Source organism: Halichoerus grypus, chromosome 6 (genome assembly GCF_964656455.1).
Source record: "Halichoerus grypus chromosome 6, mHalGry1.hap1.1, whole genome shotgun sequence".
Classification (NCBI taxonomy): Eukaryota; Metazoa; Chordata; class Mammalia; order Carnivora; family Phocidae; genus Halichoerus; species Halichoerus grypus.
The window spans coordinates 166,693,712-166,713,595 of record NC_135717.1 but is presented as its reverse complement, the minus strand read 5'-3'; the positions used below and the strand labels follow the sequence as shown (position 1 = coordinate 166,713,595).

Genomic DNA, 19,884 nt, shown 5'->3' with positions numbered 1-19,884 from the left:
TGTATTTTTTTTTTTTTTTAAGATTTTTATTTATTTAAGAGAGAGAGAGTGAGAGAGAGAGCACGAGAAGAGAGAGGGTCAGAGGGAGAAGCAGACTCCCTGCTGAGCAGGGAGCCCAATGTGGGACTCGATCCTGGGAGTCCAGGATCATGACCTGAGCTGAAGGCAGTCGCTTAACCAACTGAGCCACCCAGGCGCCCCAATTTCCCTTTACTTTGGGACCAGAAAGCCAAGAGCCAAATCTATGGTTTGTTTTGTTCCTCTGGTTTTGATTTCTAGTCTTCTAAGTTTCCTGATCTTGCTTTTCCTATTACTTGTAGTTTATCATTATTTTATTACTCACATTCTTGTGGTCCAATGTGAGAAGTAAATAACTAACTGAAGACAATTCTTTGGTAGTCAGTGTAAGATGATCCTCTCTCACTTCAACAAACTGCTTTGCTACCTGAAGCATGTTTATTCTTCACTGTATTATGACACCTCCACAAGCAGGAAGGGAAGAGTGACAGGATTTAGCAAGGCAATATAGCAAAATGGAAAGAGCCTGGGCTTTGGATGCCACAAGATCTAGGTTAGAATCCTGACCACACTACTTATTAGCAACACAAACTGCTTCATTTCCCTGAGCTTTAGTTTCCTGGTAAGTGAAACGTGGATAATACCATTTAACCCAGAGGTGGGAATTAATCAAACAGTATCTGGCACTTCAGTAGGTACTTGGTAACATTATTACAGTATTATTTCTCTGAGGGGCAGAATTCCAAGATGGCTCCCAAGATTTCCGCCCCCTGGTGTACACACCCTGCATAATGCCCTCCCGGTGAGTGTGGGCAGGACTGGTGAATATGGTGGGATATCACTCCCGTGATTGTTGTTATATGGCAAAAGGGACTTTGCAGCTGTAGTTAAGGTCCCCAGTGAGTTGACCTTTTTTCTTTTTTTAAGATTTAATTAATTAATTAATTAGTTAATTAATTTGAGAGAGAGAGAGCATGCATGCGAGTGGGCGGGGGAAGGGAGAGGGAGAGGGAGGGAGAATCTTAAGCAGACTCCGTACTGAGTGCAGAGCCTGATGTGGGGCTCCATCTCACGACCCTGAGATCATGACCTGAGCCAAAATCAAGAGTTGGATGCTTAACCGACTGGGCCACCCAGGCGCCCCACGTCCCCAGAGAGTTGAATGTGAGTTAATCAAAAGCGAGAGCATCCTGAGTAAGCCTGACTTATCCTGGTAAGTCAGATGAGCCCCTGAAAGAGATGAGACACAACAGCAGACGCCCTCCTGCTGGCCTTGAACTTGAGGAAAACAGTTGCCAAGAGTTCTACAACTGCAAGGAACCGAATGCTGCTGACGGCCTGAGGAAGACCTCTCGCCTCACAAGAGAACCCTACTCCGGCCAACACCTTGGTACAGCCTTGTAAGAGTCCAGAGAACCCAGTGGAGCCCTGCCTGGACTTCTGATCTACAGAGCCGTGAGATAATAATGGATGTTGTTCTGAACTACCAAATTTGTGCTAATTTGTTAGGCTACAATGGAAAACTACTGTGAGTTCTTTTCTATTCCCTCCAAAAAGCCAATACAAGCCTTTTTTTTTTTTTTAATTTAAATAAGGAATGTTGGTGAAGGATATAGGGTAAAATCATTTGACCTCAACCAGATAAAGAAAACGGCAGCAAGGCCTTTACTTTAACCATTTCATCTGAATAGTGAAGGTCCTATTTTTGGTGTTCTGGTGAAGCCAGTCCTGTTTTGAGATGCTACAGAAGTGAGTTCTGGGTGCTGCATCTTTGTTATTAATTTAGGAGCAGCCGCATATCCACAAATGTTCTAAGGGTTCTAACTAAGGTTTGATTATTTCAAATCCCCTTTATTGGGCCCCAGATACAATGGAGTGGCGCTGCACAGACGGGAGTTCATGTAAGTTCTACATTTGGCCATTTGCGAGAGAGAGGGATGGACTGATTAGTCTGGGTGATTCCACGAACCTATTTTTTGGAGGTAGTGTGACAAACAGCATAAATCTGCTTTCCCTAGATAGTTCCTATAGGTCCCTCTTAGTGTGTGCAACTCACTACTCAAATGTGATTCTGATATTTGTAGTTAACATAATTAAAAAAAATAATTTTTATGGCGCCTGAACCTACGCCAATGACTTCACCTGGTGCTAAGAAGAAACCAGCTGCACTGGGCTGACATTCTGTCGGACTCAGAGTCTGTCAGCCTTCGTTGTGAAGCCGGCCTTCCTAAGGGATTTTCAGGGAAACTTGGACTACTTAAAATCCTCACCTTATGTGCTGATCTTAGAACCTAACCACTGTGCAAAATGCAACTCCCCTCTGTGGACTGAAAGTTGGGAATTCAAACTGAAGGGTTCAACTTTCTCCAGGGTACAGTGATTTTTCTAAATGTAGTTTAGTAGTTAGAAATATACAAATAATGGATGATCTCTTTGCATATAAAACATTTCTACATGATTCCAAAGACAAGGCCCGTAATTCCACTCTAGACTTTCTAATGCAAGAAAACACACAGTATTGCAAGTGAATCACAGTGGTTACATCTGGAGTAACAGGACTCCCCTTAATACAAAGGTAATATTTCAAAAACTTGGATACTTTATTATTAGTAGCAAATGACTGCCAACAAATCCACTTACTAAGTGTGACTCACAATGTTGTAATTGTGCAGCCAGAAGCTCCTTTTAAGTGTTTGATGACATATACCACAATATCAAGACCGTTCAAAGAGTAACTTCTTAATAATGCTCTTTATAAAGCAGTCATGCTCAAGTCTTGGACAATAGAACTCTTTGACAATCTGATGAAAATCCCTCTTCAAGCCCACTCAAAACTCTAGTCTAAGAACATTTTTTAAAGGATAAAAAACATCTGGAGCCTAAGGCAAAACATAACCCGTAAATCTTAAAAATAAAACTTGGCTTGGGGCATCTGGGTGGCTGGCTCAGTTGGTTAAGACTCTTGGTTTTGGCTCAGGTTATGATCTCAGGGTCGTGATACTGAGCCCTGTGTTGGGCTCCATGCTCAGTGCAGAGTCTGCTCAAGATTCTCTCTCCCTCCCCCTCTGCCCCTCCCCCACCTCATGGCCACACCCACAAGCTGTCTCTTGCTCTAAAATAAATAAATAAATAAAACCTTAAAACAAAAACAAAAACAAGGGGTTCCTGGGTGGCTCAGTTGGTTAAGCATCCAATTCTTGATTTCAGCTCAGGTCATGAACTCAGAGGGTCATAAGACTGAGCCACGCATAGGGCTCCACAGCTGGTGTGGAGCCTGCTTAAGATTCTTCCTCTCCCTCTGCACACCCCCCCAATAAAACAAAAAGAAAACAAAAAAACCCCACAAAAAACTGGCTTTCTTCTGCTGATGACAAGAATCCAATTGCCTCATTGATATTAATACTATGTAGGAGATGCTGTATAAAAGCATTATCTGTAGAAATTCATTTAAACCTTATCATAACCCTATGAGGTAAATTCCATTAGTACTGCCATTTTATCTTTCAAACTTAGAAATTTTTTTTTTTTAAAGATTTTGTTTATTTATTTGACAGAGAGAGACACAGTGAGAGAGGGAACACAAGCAGGGGGAGTGGGAGAGGGAGAAGCAGACTTCCCACGGAGCAGGGAGCCCGATGCGGGGCTCAATCCCAGGACCCTGGGACCATGACCTGAGCCGAAGGCAGACGCTTAACGACTGAGCCACCCAGGCGCCCCTCAAACTTAGAAATCTTTTAAAGTAACCTTTCTGCCCAACATGGGGCTCAAACTCACAACCCAGAGATCAAGAATTGTATGCTCTACTGACTGAGCCAGTCAGGCGCCCCATTACTGCCATTTTAAAGATGAGGAAACTGAGCTCCAGAGTCGTATGTATTAGGAGTGGCAGGGCTAGCATCTGAATGCAGGCGGTCTGGCTTCAGAGCCCGTACCTGTAACCATGATACCATCTGATGTTCTTCTGAACTAACTTGACTGAGATCCCTAAATCTGATCTGGCTAAAGGAAAGGGTACCAGAGAAGTAAGGTTTTCACACCAAAGCTTTTATTTGAACCATTCTGAATGGAAATCTTTCTGAAACATACTCTATACTTCTGTTATCTCTCATAATACACCACTGAATATAATTTAAACAACCTTTCTGTACAGTGGAAAGTGCACAGATTGTGCAATCACAAAAACCTGGGTTCAGATTCCTGCTCTGCCCCTGAAACAGGAGGGTGCCCTGGGCAGGTTCTTTCACTTCTTCGAGCTTATTTCTGTGAAATGGAGATGATACTGTCTTCACCTCATTGGGTTCCTATGAAAATTCACTGATAAAACACTTAGGGCAGCACTTAGAACATACTGCAAACCATAGATATAGCCGTTCTTGTCGTAATGTACTAATTGTGACTCAGCTCCACAACCCTTTCCCAGAAGGCAGGCCGGCAGCAACTCTTCCCGCCTTTACGTGCTCACTCTAACCTTCTGCCGGCTTTACTTCAGTCGCTTGGACTTCCTGTGGTTCCCTGAACATCCTTTGCCTTCTGGCATCTCAGTACCTTCACACACACCTTTCATTCCTCAAATGAAATACCTACTCTTCATTTCTACCCGATAGTTCCTATTTGGCCCTAAGATTCGGTTCAGATGATATGGCCCGCCTGAGGAAACCTCTGACAACCCAGGCTTCCCTTGTACTCCCTCGGCACTCCGCACATGCCTGCGCTGAGGCTCGACTCACTGAAATACTTTCTGACCTCTCTTCCTACACCCAGAGTGCTCTTTGAGTTGACAGGATGCTGGCTGGCATGGCATCTTACTCATCTTTAATCCACAGCACCTGGCCAGTGCCCGGCACAACTTAAGTGCAGAAGAAATATGCACTAGATGGATAACAAAGTCTCAGAATTGTGTGTGAAAAGGGCAGAGTGTGAATCCATAGGCTGGGTGCTAGTTCGCTCTTCTACGAAGAACAGAACAGGGGCAGGGAGGTCACGTGACTCATCTCTGGCCAGCATTCCTTTCCCCAGCGCCCAGGAAGCGCTCATAAGAGCTGCAGGAAACTTGTTTTTGCTCCTTGCAGACCCTGTTTTCTTTCTAGATCTTCACGGTTGTCCAAACAGGTGAGATAACTGCAGAGTCTGCTTCCTACAAGGTAGGTATTATATTATAAAGCAAGACAAAACAAAAACAAAACCATAAAAGCATAGTCTCCTTGCTTGGTCTAATATGCGAAATGACCAGATGAGAAAAAGGCTTTAAAAAGATGTTTTCAAGCATATTTATGCTTTTGAAGAACTTGGGATAAAAAACAGTAATTGTAACCACGGCTATTTATGGGGCCAGGCCCTGTGTGGAGCGTGTTCTGTGTATCTGCTATTAATCTAAAACAACTGTGCTTTACAAGTGAGCTGTGAGGAAGCATCACCAAAGAACAAAGCTGGTAGCAGCAGACTAGAACAAGGACCGAGTTGGTGGTACTTGAGCCCAAGCTGTCTGCACTTCATCATACTCTGCCTCTTCGACTTAGAAACAATGTCTGTATGTCTCAGTGGGACGGATCTCAGACACTAGCACATGGCGTCGGTTTCCTTTGACCCAGAACCTACTTTTAGCTTTGACGAAGACACACGGCACTGGACGACCATCTCTCGAAGTTTTAGAAGGCCATGTGGTATAGCTGAAAGACTATGGGAGTGGGGTTCAAGAAACCTCTATTTAAAATTCCAGCTCTGTGTCTTTTCTTCTCAGCTTCTTCCTCTGTCAAATGGGGCTACTGATACCTATCAGTGAAGACCGTTAGAGATGCCAAATGCCTAGGATGTCATATGCCTTAGACACAGAGCAGGCACACATTAGATGGCAGCTACTAACTTTTACCATTTATCGCTATTGTCACTCAACTTTGGTTTTACCAGAGGGAGAATGTGTGTAATACCATCACAAGTCTAGCTATAGCTGAGACTTCAGGGTATCACTTGATCAACAACAATGTCTGAGTGTGCCAGATACCAGGCCACCTGGCTGGCCTCAGCTTGCTTAGAGGAAACATGAACGTTCTGGAAACATACAGATAATTGGAGGCATGCCTCTGAAGTGGCAACATCACGGATACTATTTTGAATAGTAGTGAATGGGCTTTTATTGATTTAGTAAAACCCAAAGTAAGGTATCTTTGCAATGTTACTGGATCCTGCTCCTCCAATACAAAGACTCCCACGCCACTGGGATGATCTTAAAGGGGACATCATCAAGGTATTACCAGCTGATTGCTCTACTCCTTCTCAGAAAGCAGGATTCAACAACGAACCAACACACAAGCAAACAAATAAAAACACAAAAAGCCCCTCCCCAAACAAAACTCAGCACTGAGAGCATTACTTTTCCCCAGAGACAGAGCCCAGTCCCCTCGTCTGTATAAAGAGTCTCCAGTGAGAACTTCCGCCCCTGCTGCCTCCACTTCTCACTCCTGCATGGACTCGGCCAGGGTGGTTCCCATTCTCCCTGCTGCACTGGAGCTCCTCATCCTCTCTACTGGAGTCCAGTCTGTTCTCGAACCATCTGCTCCCTCACTTCTGTGACACTGGCCGCTCTCTGGTTTCTTCTCCCACACCACTGCACCCCCCTTCCTTCTCCGGTGCCCCAAGCTGCGCGCCCTACAAGATTCTGCTCTGGGCTCTCCTCCCTGTCCCCGCTCACGGATTTCATCTGGTGCACAGGAACACTCCAGCTCTCACCCCAGTTCCAACCGCTCTACTGAGTTCCAGGTCTTGCATTTCCATCGCTCTCTGGAACTTCTCCCGCGATGATGATTTTAACAACTAACTTTTACCGGATGCTCACGAATGTGCAAAGCCAGAGTTCCTGAACTCAGCTGGGTGCCCATGTGGGTTTTCATGTGGTACTGGCTTTTCACCACAGCCATTACGGCAGACAGCATTGAAAAGACATGGCATTATTGAAAGAAGTGGAACAGGATAAGATGTTGCAACCATGAATTACCTTGAGCTAGTGGTTCCTAAGGTGTCCGACCGATGCCACATACCGCTGTTTCTCTTGAAAACTTAATATATTTAAAATATCCAGTGGTGCCCCTGTGAGTTGGCTGTGGCCGCAGAGGGCCTTGGCACGCTGTGGCCCTAAATAAACCCTTTTACATCTATTATCACCTCATTTAACCCTTAACAACCCCATCAGGTAGGCCTGTCATCATCCATACTTTCTAGATGGAGAACTTAAGCAACCTGCCCAACAGCACATGGTTTGTGACTGGCACAGCCAGGATTTGAACTCAAGTGGTTTGGGACGCCTGGGTGGCTCAGTCGGTTAAGCGTCTGCCTTCGGCTCAGGTCATGATCCCAGGGTCCTGGGATCGAGTCCCGCATCGGGCTCCCTGCTCTGCGGGGAGCCTGCTTCTCCCTCTGCCTCTCTCTCTCATGAATAAATAAATAAAATCTTTAAAAAAAAACAAAAAAAGAAATGAACTCAAGTGGTTTGGCTCCCCAGCCCACACACTTAACCTGAGAGATGCTGAATCTCCTGACATGTATATCTTAAAATCTAACCTGACTTATCTTCTCCGAAACCAGCCATCCTTCTTGCTTGTCTTTTTTGTTCCAGTCCTGGTCATAGGACCCAAAGTAGAAAGGGCACACAGAGGCTTTCAGCATTCCTACCAGTTGGCTTTCCCATCTCTGCTCACTGTAGTTGGAGGAACGCTATTCCTGAAGCCTTCCCTTCTATCTTTTGGTGGACTTTTAGATAGTTCTTTTTTACTGAAACAAAACCAAGGGAAGGATTTTTTTTTTTTTAAACTCCACAGGATGGGGCACCTAGGTGGCTCAGTTGGTTAAGTGTTCGACTCTTGATTTTGGCTCAGGTCATGATCTCGGGGTCATGAGATTGAGCCCTGCATTGGGCTCCGCGCTGGGCATGAAGCCTGCTTCAGATTCTTGCTCTCACTCTGCACCAACCCCCAACCCCTGCTTGCGCATATACGTTTGAGCCCTCTCTAAAAAAACCCAAAAACCAAAAAACAAACTCCACAGGAAATTTTTATGTATAGGTCAGGTTTTAAAAAACATGGTATATGTTCCATAAATACTTGCTGGATAAATAAATGATTACATTCCTAGTATGACTACCTCAGGTTTGGACAGTCATGATCAAATACTGATTCCTAGTAAAATTTTTGCTATAAATCAAAGTATCTTTTTTTTTTATTAGCAATTGCTAGCTACATGGGGGAATTATAAATAAGTCCTACACTGGAGGAGATTATAATTTTATTTTCCAAGGCGCCCAGGTTCAAAACCTTAAGCCATTTTTTAAAAGATTTTATTTATTTATTTGAGACAGAGAGAGAGAGAGCATACAAGCGGGGAGGAGTGGCAGAGGGAGAAGGAGAAGCAGGTTCCTTGCTGAGCAGGGAGCCCGACGCGGGGCTCGATCCCATCCGGGGATCACAACCTGAGCTGAAGGCAGACGCTCAACCGATGAGCCACCCAGGTGCCCCTTTAAGGGCCATTTTTATACTCATTTATGCTTCTGCTTTCCCAGACCTAAGCCCTACTGCCAGATCTTGTCAGTTTTTCCTTCAGAGCCTCTCCTGAATGTCTTTTCAGCTGTTTCCATGAGGCTTTTATAGTATTCAAAACCTCAGACTGTAATAAGCTCCTGGGTGGTCTGTTACAATCTCTCCTCAGTCTCACCCATCCGCTGCAGTGCTATCATTTTATTCTTAAACGATCACTGAAAGCACATCTACTAAGTCCTGCTCATAAGCCCAGAGTGCCTGCTGCCAAAGCCTTAATTCAAGATTCTTTGCAATTTGCACCTGACCTACCTTTTCAATACTTATGTTTGCATCCATATATTCATTCATTTGACATCTATGACAAAATGCCAACCAAGGACATTGAGGAGTTGAAGATAATAGTAAGGTGACTAAAACAGTCCCTAAGGAGCTTATAGTCTTTAATAGAGGAAATGGAATATGCACAAAGAAAACTCCCAACATAAGGGACAATAAGTGCAGTGACTTCCCATAGCAAGGTGTTATGGGAAGTCAGAAGTTAATTCTGACTGGAGGATCAGGATGCCTTGGAAGAGGCGGCATTTGATTAGGTCTTGAAGGGAAGGCAGAGCTTCAGTAGATGAAGGAGAACAAAGAAGATCACTATAAAAAACAAGCAAAGGAAGAGGTAAGACTGTAAGGGCTAAGTTTGGTTTCCATACAGTGTGTGTAACGCAGACTAAGAGGTAGAGCTGAGAAGGGAGGTTTAGGGCTAAATCCCAGACAATTATGAATGCTTGACGAAGGGTTTGGACTTTGATATTTATTCATTCAACAAGTATTTATGGACTAACTATGACAGGCCAGACTGCGGGTTCAGTGCTAGGGATGAAGTGGAGAGCATGACAGACATGATTCTGGTCTTCTCCGAGCTTACGCTCTAACGTGAAGGAGGTAAGGATCCACTGAAGATGCTGAACCAGAGGACTGTCCACAACAAAGTCGTACTTAAGAACATTCTGGCATCAATGTATACTAATTACATTAGGGAAGAAACAGAAAGGAGGCCATTTATTACATTAAGTACAGGGAGGGATGAGGCCCAAGGTGGGGGAGTGGTAATGGAGGACATAAAGGCGTGGAAGTTATGAAGGAGGAAGAATATCAGGCTCAACCCTTGAGTGGACATAGAGGAGAGGGCAAGCAGGGAAGAGGGAGATGTAAAAATGAGCTGTAAGACTGGGAAAAAATCAGAACAGTGAGGACTGACTGGGAAGGGGTATGAGAATGCTATTTTGGATGATGGTGATGTCTATATCCTGACAGAGGTTTGGTCACACAGGTATGTGCAACTGTCAAAACTCACACAAATGGTAAACATGTGTACACTTGTGCATAAGTAAATTCTACCAAAAAAACCCACAAAAAAACAAAAAACAAACCCTGAAAACAAATACTGAACTTAAGTTAATGATATGTAAGCTGAAGTGTTTGGGGGTGAAGTGTATGATATCTATAATTCACTTCAAAATACATTATAAAAGATGGATTGATGGACGGACAGATGTGTGATAAAGCAAACAGCAAAACAGTAACGATAGAATCTCATTGGGTGGCATATGGTGTTCACTGTACGATTTCAAAGCTTTTTGTTTGAAAAATTTCATAATGAAGTGTTGAGAAAAATGATTTATAAGCATACAGTTTTGAGTTTGGGTTGACTGGAAGGACACGGGGGACACAGAAGCAGATGGAGGAGGAGATGCAGGTTTGGGAGGCTGGATGATGAGCTTATTAATCACTGACACATGGGTCTGAGGAATCCAAGGAATTAAGGTGGAAATATTTATCAGGCAGTTAGAAATGCAGGACTAGAGTTCATTTGTTCTGCTGTGCTACTTCCTAAACATCTTTCTGCCTTCTTGTATTCCCTTCCAGTGAAATCCTTTTTCTTCTGTAAGCTTTCCCTGACTACCCTGGTCCTCCTGCATTCAACACCGTAAGATTAGTTCATGGCATTATCATACATTAATAGAATGGAAGTTCTCTGGATAAACAGAATCTTACACAGAATATATATGATTTCATGAAGCAGTTTTCAAATAAATAAATGAATAAAACCTGACCTAGTATTTGACTATCCAGTTCTTTATGCTCACACTCATTCTCGGCTCAGAAGGTATAGTTTTGTTTTTAATTTCTGAGGTATACATACTTAAAGGGCACTCTTTGGGGTGCCTGGGGGGCTCAGTCAGTGAAGTGTCCGCCTCTTGGTCTTGGCTTAGGTCATGATATCAGGGTTGTTGAAATCGAGCCCCTCGTCAGTCAGACAGAGCACCAGAGCCTGCTTAGAGTTTCTCTCTCCTCCTCCCTCTACCCCGTGTGTGCACAGGCACACACGTACGTGCCCGCTCTCTCTCAAATAAATAAATCTTAAAAAAAAAAAAGGCACTCTTTGTAGTGGGAAACATGACTTGAACCTCAATTACAGACTGACGTGAAACCGCCATTCCCAAATTCTTAATACACTTGACTTTCTCCTTCTTAGTAGCGCCTCTTTCAGACTTTATCTGACATTTCCTTTTGCAGAACTCTAAACATGGGAAGAAAATGGTTGTCCTTAGGTGGTGAAACTAACCTTTTTGACCTTTTTCTTTCCATGACTCTGAATTTCTAAATTTCTATAAAATTAATATATTACTTTGATAGCAGGGGGGAAAAAAAGCTTATTTTTTACAGAAAACCTTTAATGACATAGTCGTCAGCCCCTAAAGTACAAACTGCTAGAAGATTTCTCAAGTTGCAGGAAAAGAAGTTAAACCAAGGTGGCTGATTTCTCCCTCCTACCTCCTCAGCAATCAGCATGCTCCCTAAGGTCAGGAGCTATGTCCTCCTCAGCTCTGCACCTCTCTCCACCCACTGGAGCACAGGACCCAGCAAACAGTAAGCACTCACATAGTGAAAGAACACACATTTAACACTAAAAATACCAGAAAGTGGCCCACGAAGGGTAGTGGAAAGCCATTAGCTTATCCCATGAACTTGGTCATTATTTTCCTAATTTTGAAGATCTGTTTCTCAGAAGGAACTCAGAGAATACCTCTTCATCTCTCTCAATTGCCCCAGGCAGACAGTGCTGCTCAGTGAAAGAAACCAGGTTTGGATCCTGTGAATTCCAAGTTCAACAGTATCCCTAAGCCTACGCTTGGCACGATGGGAGAACAACTCTATTAAGAAAACCCAGGAAAAATTAAGATTGCTCCTGTTTTTGCACCAGAGAGACTTGGCCACTGGCCATATTTTACCTCCTGTCATCCCATCAGATTGGCCTCACCACGCTCCCCGCCGTTCACCTCGGCTGCCTAATTCCAAATCTGCTTACTATTATCATCTCTTACCACCACACTTTAAAAAAATGGTTTACCTTTTCTCCTCTGTCTCTTTCTCTATCTTTCTCCTCTTTTTTCTTTTTTTTCTCACTATGCCCGTCTGTGTGGAGGCCAGGCAGTGGCTGGGGAGGGGCAGCGGCTCCAGTGTGGGGGACGCTGGGAGGAGGGCCAGGTGCTACCGCGACCTCTCCCACGGCGGTAGCTGCAAGGCTTGAACTTCTCTTGGACTTGGAGTGCCGCTTCTCTTTATGCTTCTCCTTGTCCTTCTTCTTTTTGCTCTTCTTGGACTTCTTTTTCTTCTTGATTTCCCGGTAAGAGTCGTCGATGACTAACTCCCCAGCCTCTAGCTCCCCACCAGAGGACGAGTCCGATTCTACTAGAATAGGTTCAAGTCCTGAAAGATCAAGGTTAGCACTGTGGGATTCTGGGAACTGGGAGCCATCCGCCCCACAGGCTTCGGGGCCGGGAGAGGAATGTGGGTCTGAGGAGGACTTGTGCTTCTTCCGGGCTGTTTTCAGAAAGCTCTGTAACTCGTGTCCTAGGAATAAAGCACCTTGCTCATCCCGAGCTGATTTCTTAGAGGATTTTTTCACAGTCGCTTGCTGAGAGGGGTACTGAAAAGGCTCCTCATCAACTGAGCTGCTTCCCTTCTCCTTTGGTGAGAGAATCAGTTTCATCTTTAAGCCATCGGGTTCGCGGAGGGTCAGTGTCTCTGTGTTCACATAGAGCGGTTTCATTTTTTTTGATTTGTGGGAACCACCATCCTCCAGGGACAGCTCCCCACTGCTTCCGCTTACTTTCTTCCTGTGGTGTTCCTTTTTACTCTCTGAATGACTTGAAGAACTAGAGGATTTCTCCCCCATCTTTTTGGAAGGCTTGGAGCCTGTTGCCAGCGGGGAAGTGATGGCTTTCAACAGGTCCATGGCTGTATCGGTAGACTGCGGGCTGGACTTTTTCTTTTTCTTCTGTGACGATTCCAAAGACGAAAGGTCTGGAAATAATCGAAAGAAGTAATGTCCACACGACAAACCAACTTCCAACAAGTTTCCTCTCTCACCAAAAAACACTCAACTAACATGAGGAAGAGGCTAAGAGAAATGATTTGAGGGGAGGCCCTTCCACTGATTCCTGATGACGCCCGTGTGCTTCTTGGCTCGGTAAATGCTGCCTGACCCTGGACACAGTTCTTGCCACTAAAGTTGCTTCTCTTCACGGAGTCTTCACAGTAACCAGAGAGGGTAGACCCAGAAGAACGGACTAAGTTGTGGGATTACGAGCAGTTACAATTTAGGTTACGCTGTAGACAGAGTGTCATTTGCTTCTGTGTTCAGGACAAGCCCATTCTAGTAAAGGGTTAGTCTCATCAGCTATGCGCATAAGAAAGCTAAGAAAAACTGGTCTTGTGAGTGGCTATGCACTGGACTGAGAAGTAACCCACAGGTGCAGGCCAGAGGGCCCAGGACTACATATGGCAAAAGGGATGCTAGGTAACAATGGGCAGAAGATAAGTGGATGATTGGGGGGAGAAGGAACCTGGTACCTGGTGTATCACAAATGAAGACTGTTCTTCTATGCTGAATCCTCCAAAATACCAGCCCTCCACCTCTCTCCTCCTTCACACTGGTTTATCGGCACTCAGAACAAGAACCACTGTCCTGTTAAATAGGCCACTGAGTCAGCAACATCTGGATCCCTTTCCCCTACCCCGACTCCAAGAACCAGTGATGTGTTCATCCCACCTGCTGCCCCTTCCCCTCCTTACCTCCATAGTAGTAATCATCAGAGGAGTGCTTCCTCTTCTTCTTGTGCGTGTCCGTCCCCAAGAAATAAAGCTCACTATCCTGGAATTGAAGAGGAAGAAGAATTGACCACTGAATAAGATGATGAGGCAAAAGCAGTTTGGAACCAATTTTGTTCTCTGATTTCTGACTTTGGAAAACAAAGTAAAACACGGGAAATATTAAAAATAGACAGCAAACGATGTTTATTTTTTTAAAGTTTTAAAAATACGCTTCTTTCTTCAAGTACTAGGAAACAGGACGTGAGATAGTTAAAAACTCTCCTAATTCACATGTTTAGAATTTACCTTTAACTTCTTCTTGGAAGAGTTTCTGACCTGAGCAGCGATTTCTTCCTCTTCCCTTAAAAAATCTTTGTAAGAACGTTTCTTTTCTCGTTGGCTTCGGCCAGCGGCTAGTCCTGTATCCTCAGAGCTGTGATCACCATCAAAGCAATCTGAAAGCCAGGTTCGTTTGGGAAAGGGAAGGAGAAAGGCAAGTAAGTGACAACCAAATCACCACATATGTAATGCAACAGTCCCTCCATTTCCAAGTTAATATAATGTTTCAACAAGTCCATTGGAATATAGGGCTAGATCCAGGGGGACAAGAGTATTTCTTGATGACCTGGCTGCAAATACAAGAACCAAACCTGAAGAAACAATGCTTCCACGCTATGCAAAGGCCCAGTGTGCATCCTCAGACATGGTTTCTTAGTTGTGATTTGGCAGGTGGACACAGACTTGCAGAGGTAAGGCTGAAAAGAATAAGGATTCACGTGCTGTGCTGCTCTGTGGGAGTCCAAAATGTGATTCCTATCCCCAGACTCCTGCACACTGGAGCTGGCAAGGACCACGAGTGCTGCAGGGGATCACCCCAATAGACTACAAAGACTTATATTTCAGACTCTCATGTTGGAACCCTGTCCTGGTTTTCGCTTCCATGGGCCCAGTCTGGGGATGATGTGGAGGCTGAGTGTCATAATACTGCTCTAGGCCATCACTTGGGAGTCCAGGCTGTGATGGCCAGTCCTGGTCTCTATGTCCATGGGCTGCAAGGACTGAAGAGGAAACCCCCTTTAGAATGCTTCTCAGATTAAGGGGTCATACCTTCTTTCTTCATGGAGTCATCATAAGCCATGGCGGTCCTGCAGGGCCTTTGTGAATGTGTCACTGTGTCCAGGCTCCTTCCCGTCTACAGGACCAGGTCTGAGAAACAAAGAAGGAAAACCCTCCTGTAATGCGAAATCACTGTGGAGAAGCAACCTTCCAGATGGAAATGCGTAGTGATCCAAGGGCAGACTGGAAGGGCAGCAAGAAATAAAGGAGTGTCTTGTCACCTCCTCATTCTGTTTGTAAATATACTGGGGTTGAAACTGCAGGAAGTGTACTGGGCTTAATTTGATTTGATTTATGAGTTAGAATTGTGGTTTGGTGAAGTATATAAAATACCCCCATATAATAAAAAATATCTCAAAATTAATGAGAATTTCTGAAATGCCAACAGGACTGACAACACTGAGATGGTAAATACTGACATTAAGTCAGAGGGATAAGTTCAATCACAGTTACAAAATGCACAGATAAAGCAGGATGCAGAGGAAGACAGATTACAGCAAACATTCCAGACCATAAAATCCTACCATGTGGATCGGTGACAGGCTAAAATCTATTGTATTGCAGTTTAAACAGAAATGATAAGATTAAAGGGATATTAAAGAGATTTAGAGTGTAATTTTTTGGTATGCATTTTGTTTATATGAATTTGCTCAAAACCACAGAAGTGTAAAAGCAAGGACACTTCTTATATTGGTCACATGACAGCTTTCAAGGCTATCAGGCCTTTCTTAAAGACTAGGTGAAAATAAGGAAGAATTATCATTTGTCCATTGGTGGTGAGTTTTTATGATTATTAAGATTTTCACTGATTTGAAGAATTACTGTAATTTAAATGTTCTAAATATTATTTTGTATTCGTTAAAAAATTTTTTTTGGACATCCAAGTTTATGTCACTGACTTTGACAATGACAAGCCACAGACTGTACTCTAAGGTAAAGTTCTTCAAATACTTTAAGGACAGGCAGTGTCACAAATCCTGTAGGAATTCTTTGCAGGAAATTTAAGAATGACATTCTAAATATATTGAAAATGTTCTCATTCGGTTAGTGAAATGCTTACAAGGTGACTGGATTGGTTATTTATTTACATTTTATTTTACCTTCATCACTATATGGGGATTTAGAAATGCTGAAGGGCTCTTCAGTGAGACATTGCCAGTCCCTTCAGGTGGGTATGGGTAATACTGAAGTATGTAATTCTTGTCAAAGAAAATTTGATTAACAAGGGAAACTCTCCTAAGAGTTACATTTAAAATAAATGAAAGGAAAAAAGACCTAACTGCACAAGTCAGATAAAATACAATGCGCAGACATGCCTAAGTTGAACAAAGAGAAAAAGCATTACCAAGAATGATTTACAAGGAACGTAAAGAAAAGTAACATAAAAAAGCATTTCTCCACTTCCCTGAGGAGGAGAAGGAAGAATGGACTTGGCCAAAGTTACGAGAATCTAGAGTGAAGTAAAGAAACCAAATGGATTCAATTATTTTAGTGATAAACCAAAGAACTGCTTGCTCCCAGGGCTTTCACAGGAAATGAAGGGGATATAAGGTCAGAGCTCATGTAGAAATACGAAGTAATGTACATCATGTAGCCAGTTTTTCATGCTCCAGCATTCTCAACTTTCTCAAATAGAAATTACTGTCCTCCCCTTTCCACACAAGTGGCGCTGACTCCAAAAGTAGTGAAGGAAGGGGGAATGTCATAGGGAATCACGTCCATTCATTTGAAAATTGTATGCCCTCTCACTAGCACTACAATATACTGACTTCATTAGAAAAAATATATAGGTCCCGTTAGTTTTCATAGGCTGGTAATGCCAAGAAATACGACAACTTGAGACCTCAAGTTAAATGTTTTCATGCCAAATGAATTTTGGCTAAGAATGTTTGACAAGGAAACAATCTTAAACATTCATTGTCATAAATATGGCCATCAATCTGTTGTCAATAACAAAATTCACTTCTAAATGAAGCAAAGGCAGGCCCTGAGACTTACAGGCCAGCCTTCTTTTTAGTAACATCAAAACTAACATAAAACAGAGTTGAACAATCTAACAGAGTGGGAATAAGCACCTCCAGAGACAGTAAGAGAAAGAAAACCATGATGTGACTTCTGAACTATGAAAAAAATGTTCATGGTCTCGTAACTGACTGCTTTGAAAAACAACCAGTGGATTTAAAAAGTTGTGAAAGGGAACAGGAAATCAGTTGATCTTCAGAGGCACAGGCAACACAGAAAACACGTGCTGGTGTGAGCACTATGTATTGAAATTAGGCCTGCTGCTGTTTAAATTTTCATAAAAACACTGAAAAGCGTTTTATAAATTACAGGATTAAATAACCTGTAGAGAAAAAAACTGAGTGGGGCCTGAAGGCAAGGCCCATTCGCTAAAGAACTGAACAGTCAAGAGTTTAAAAAATAAAATTAAACACAATGGACTATGCCACTCACAGCCTGGGCAGACTGATGGACCTTGAATTTTTAGGTTCTTTAAAAATCAAGATATTATTGCAGCTCAGGGGTTAGTTTTGGTTGCTGACTCATAAAGGAAAGATGAAACCAGATAAAGAAGTCTCAAGCAACAGTGTGGAAGAAAGGCAGAGTTAGGACAACATTTATATAGGATCAGATGACCCATTGATATTCCTTCCAGGTCTTGCATATTATCCATGATAAACTCAGAGTTCAGGGTTAGGCAGCAGATTGTAGGATTAACGAAAGTAAAAAAAATATTAGGTTTGATTTTCACATTAGAAAGCAGAGGCCATAATTATATTAAATGTTGGCAATAGTAAAACAGGTGTTAAATCCCATTCTCCTGAATTCCATCGAATTCAATGTTGTCAACTTCAAGAGGCAGGGATAGTTTTACAATTATGTTCCTCTCAGTGTGCTAAGAAATGACAACATAAGTGAAAGTTCATTATTTAATGTTGCGTACGGAGGCCAGATACATGCCATCACAAAAAATGCGTACTTCTGCAATGTGCAAAATGTTAAATGGCTCTTCTGGGACTCTTCAGGATATGAAAAAGGGGAGGTGGAGCTGCTGTTCCACGTGTAGAGAAGTGTCCACATTTTGTTCAGCACAGCTTTCGGGATTACCAAAGTGATGAATGAAAAAGCAAAAATCATCAGGTATAGTACTTTCTTATGTTGCAGGTCCAAATGATAATTATTGGGGAAAAAAAAAAGTTTCAGAAGGTGATTTGTTTGAGGTAATCTGAGCCCCAGCAATCGTTAACAAGCTTCTTCATTCCAGAATGTAAATGAGTGTTGAAAAAGAACAAATTAATCCCCCTGATCCGAGCAGTAAGCAAAATCCTGAATTCCGGGTCTAGTCCGGGATGAGAGCCTTGTTCAAGAGTCCGCGTTCTCTTCCAGCACTCCCTCCACGAACTGAAATCGCCTCTCCGTGGAGGAAAAGGAAGGAAGGTGCACATCCAGCTGTTGGCAGTTTTTAAATTGTTGCTGTTGTTGTTTACTTCTGGGATAGCGCAGGTGCTGTCTTGTCATTTTTGTAGAGATCTCCTCCAATCTCAGAACACAGATACTCCGAATTCCTGCCACTCCCTTCTCCAGGAACCTACCTAAGCAGCACTCACAGCCCCTGCCAGCTCTGGAAACTGCAGAGATCCCGGCAGCCTGGGATGGGGATTGAATCCTATCACTGCATGGCAGCTAAACGGAACCACGACCACCGCACAGATCGGCTGACAACACACATTTCCAAAAAACCACCAATACAAATTTTGACAAGCTTTGTCCAATCAACAAGCTTTCCTTTGAGTTTTTTATTTGTTCTGCTATAAGGGAATATAATCAGCCACCTGCTTAACCGGCAGAGAGAGGGGGAGATGGTGCATGATATAAAGTGAATCTACAAGTAATAGCTGTGGGGGGAAACGGGCCTGCACGGAGAAGATCGCACTACGAAGGCACGTTCCAACTGGGTCGCCCGCAAAAAGGACACACAACACCGGGTTATTTACACAGAGAGCCCCCAGGACCACCGTTTTTGCGGTCCCCACGCAAACCAATGGGATTCTCCCGGCCGTTTTGCAGCAACAGCTAGTTCAACAAAGCTCTGTGAAGAGGAAAAGAAGAAAGCTCCTCGCATCCTCTCCCGCCGGCCGAGGGCCCTGCCCTCCCGCCGCCCCGACCCCGGGGCCCTTTCGCCTTGACAGCCCGGAGACCCCGCACCCCGGGTCCCGAGCCGCAGCGCGGCCCCGACCCGGTCCCCGCGTCCCCGGCGGCCTCCCGGCGCCCCCGAGGGCGGAGACGGCCCCGGCAGGGGGAGGGGCGGCCCCGGCCCGCAGGCCCCCGGGGCGGCCGCACGCCCCCTCCCGGCCCCGCAGCTTTCCCGCCTTCCCCATTTGAACAGCTCCCGCCCGCCTTCCTTCGGCGGCCCGCTCCAGCCCCTTCCCGGGGGCGGACTGCGGCCGCTACTCCAGTCCCCGGCTCGGCCTCTGGGCTAGGCCGCACCGGGCCTGACGCGCCCCCGCGGCGGTGTCGCGGGCCCAAGCGGCGGGTGGCGGCGGGGCGGGGCCGCTGCCGCCTCGGGGAGGGGGCCCAGGCCGGCCTCGTGGGGGCTCCGCTCGCCGCTACCTTCACTCGGCTCGCCCGGATCCCGCCTCAGCGCCGCCGACCGCCGCCATCTTGGAGAAGGAGAGAAAAGCGCGAGCGGCCAGGGAGCCTCAGTCGAGCCCAGAGCGCAGGCTCCGGCTCGGGGAAGGGGAATCCCGCTCCTGACAGAGCGCCGAGCGCATCGAAAGAAGCGCGCTGCTTGCTGAGCCCGGGAACCCGAGTTGATTGAGAATTTGCGGTGGGGCCAGGCTTGGGCTGGAAGCTTTATGAACATTATATCATTTAATCCTCACTGCATCCCTGTGAGGTAGGTTTGATCACATTTTACAGATGAGAAACAGGCTCAGAGAGGTTAGGTGACTTGCACAACCGTACACAGGTAGTTGGAGGAGAAGGCAGATACTACTCCAAGTCTTCTGATTCTTAATGAAGTGCTCTTTCCTCAAGACTGTGCCATTTCCTTCGAGATATTTTTGTACATAAATGCTCT

The 19,884-nt window shown here is 44.6% G+C and overlaps 1 protein-coding gene across 4 annotated transcripts in view; it reads right to left on the bottom strand.

Annotated features, from left to right (window-relative positions):
- HMGXB4 (HMG-box containing 4) overlaps window positions 1-19,521 on the bottom strand; it is a 30,974-nt gene extending 11,453 nt beyond the window's left edge. The window contains exons 1-6 of one of the 4 annotated variants that reach the window (XM_036100207.2): window positions 14,796-14,894; window positions 14,339-14,443; window positions 13,995-14,143; window positions 13,671-13,749; window positions 13,449-13,563; window positions 11,944-12,899 (exon numbers count right to left, since the gene is read on the bottom strand). In XM_036100207.2, coding sequence (XP_035956100.1) covers window positions 11,944-12,831 — 888 coding nt within the window. In that variant the 5' untranslated portion in view covers window positions 12,832-12,899; window positions 13,449-13,563; window positions 13,671-13,749; ... (1 more) ...; window positions 14,339-14,443; window positions 14,796-14,894. Of the gene's footprint in view, window positions 1-11,943; window positions 12,900-13,448; window positions 13,564-13,670; window positions 13,750-13,994; window positions 14,144-14,338; window positions 14,444-14,795; window positions 14,895-19,415 lie in introns of those variants that run through there. The other 3 variants (XM_036100208.2, XM_036100206.2, XM_036100209.2) reach the window with 3 other exon arrangements.
- Window positions 19,522-19,884: the final 363 nt, after the last annotated feature.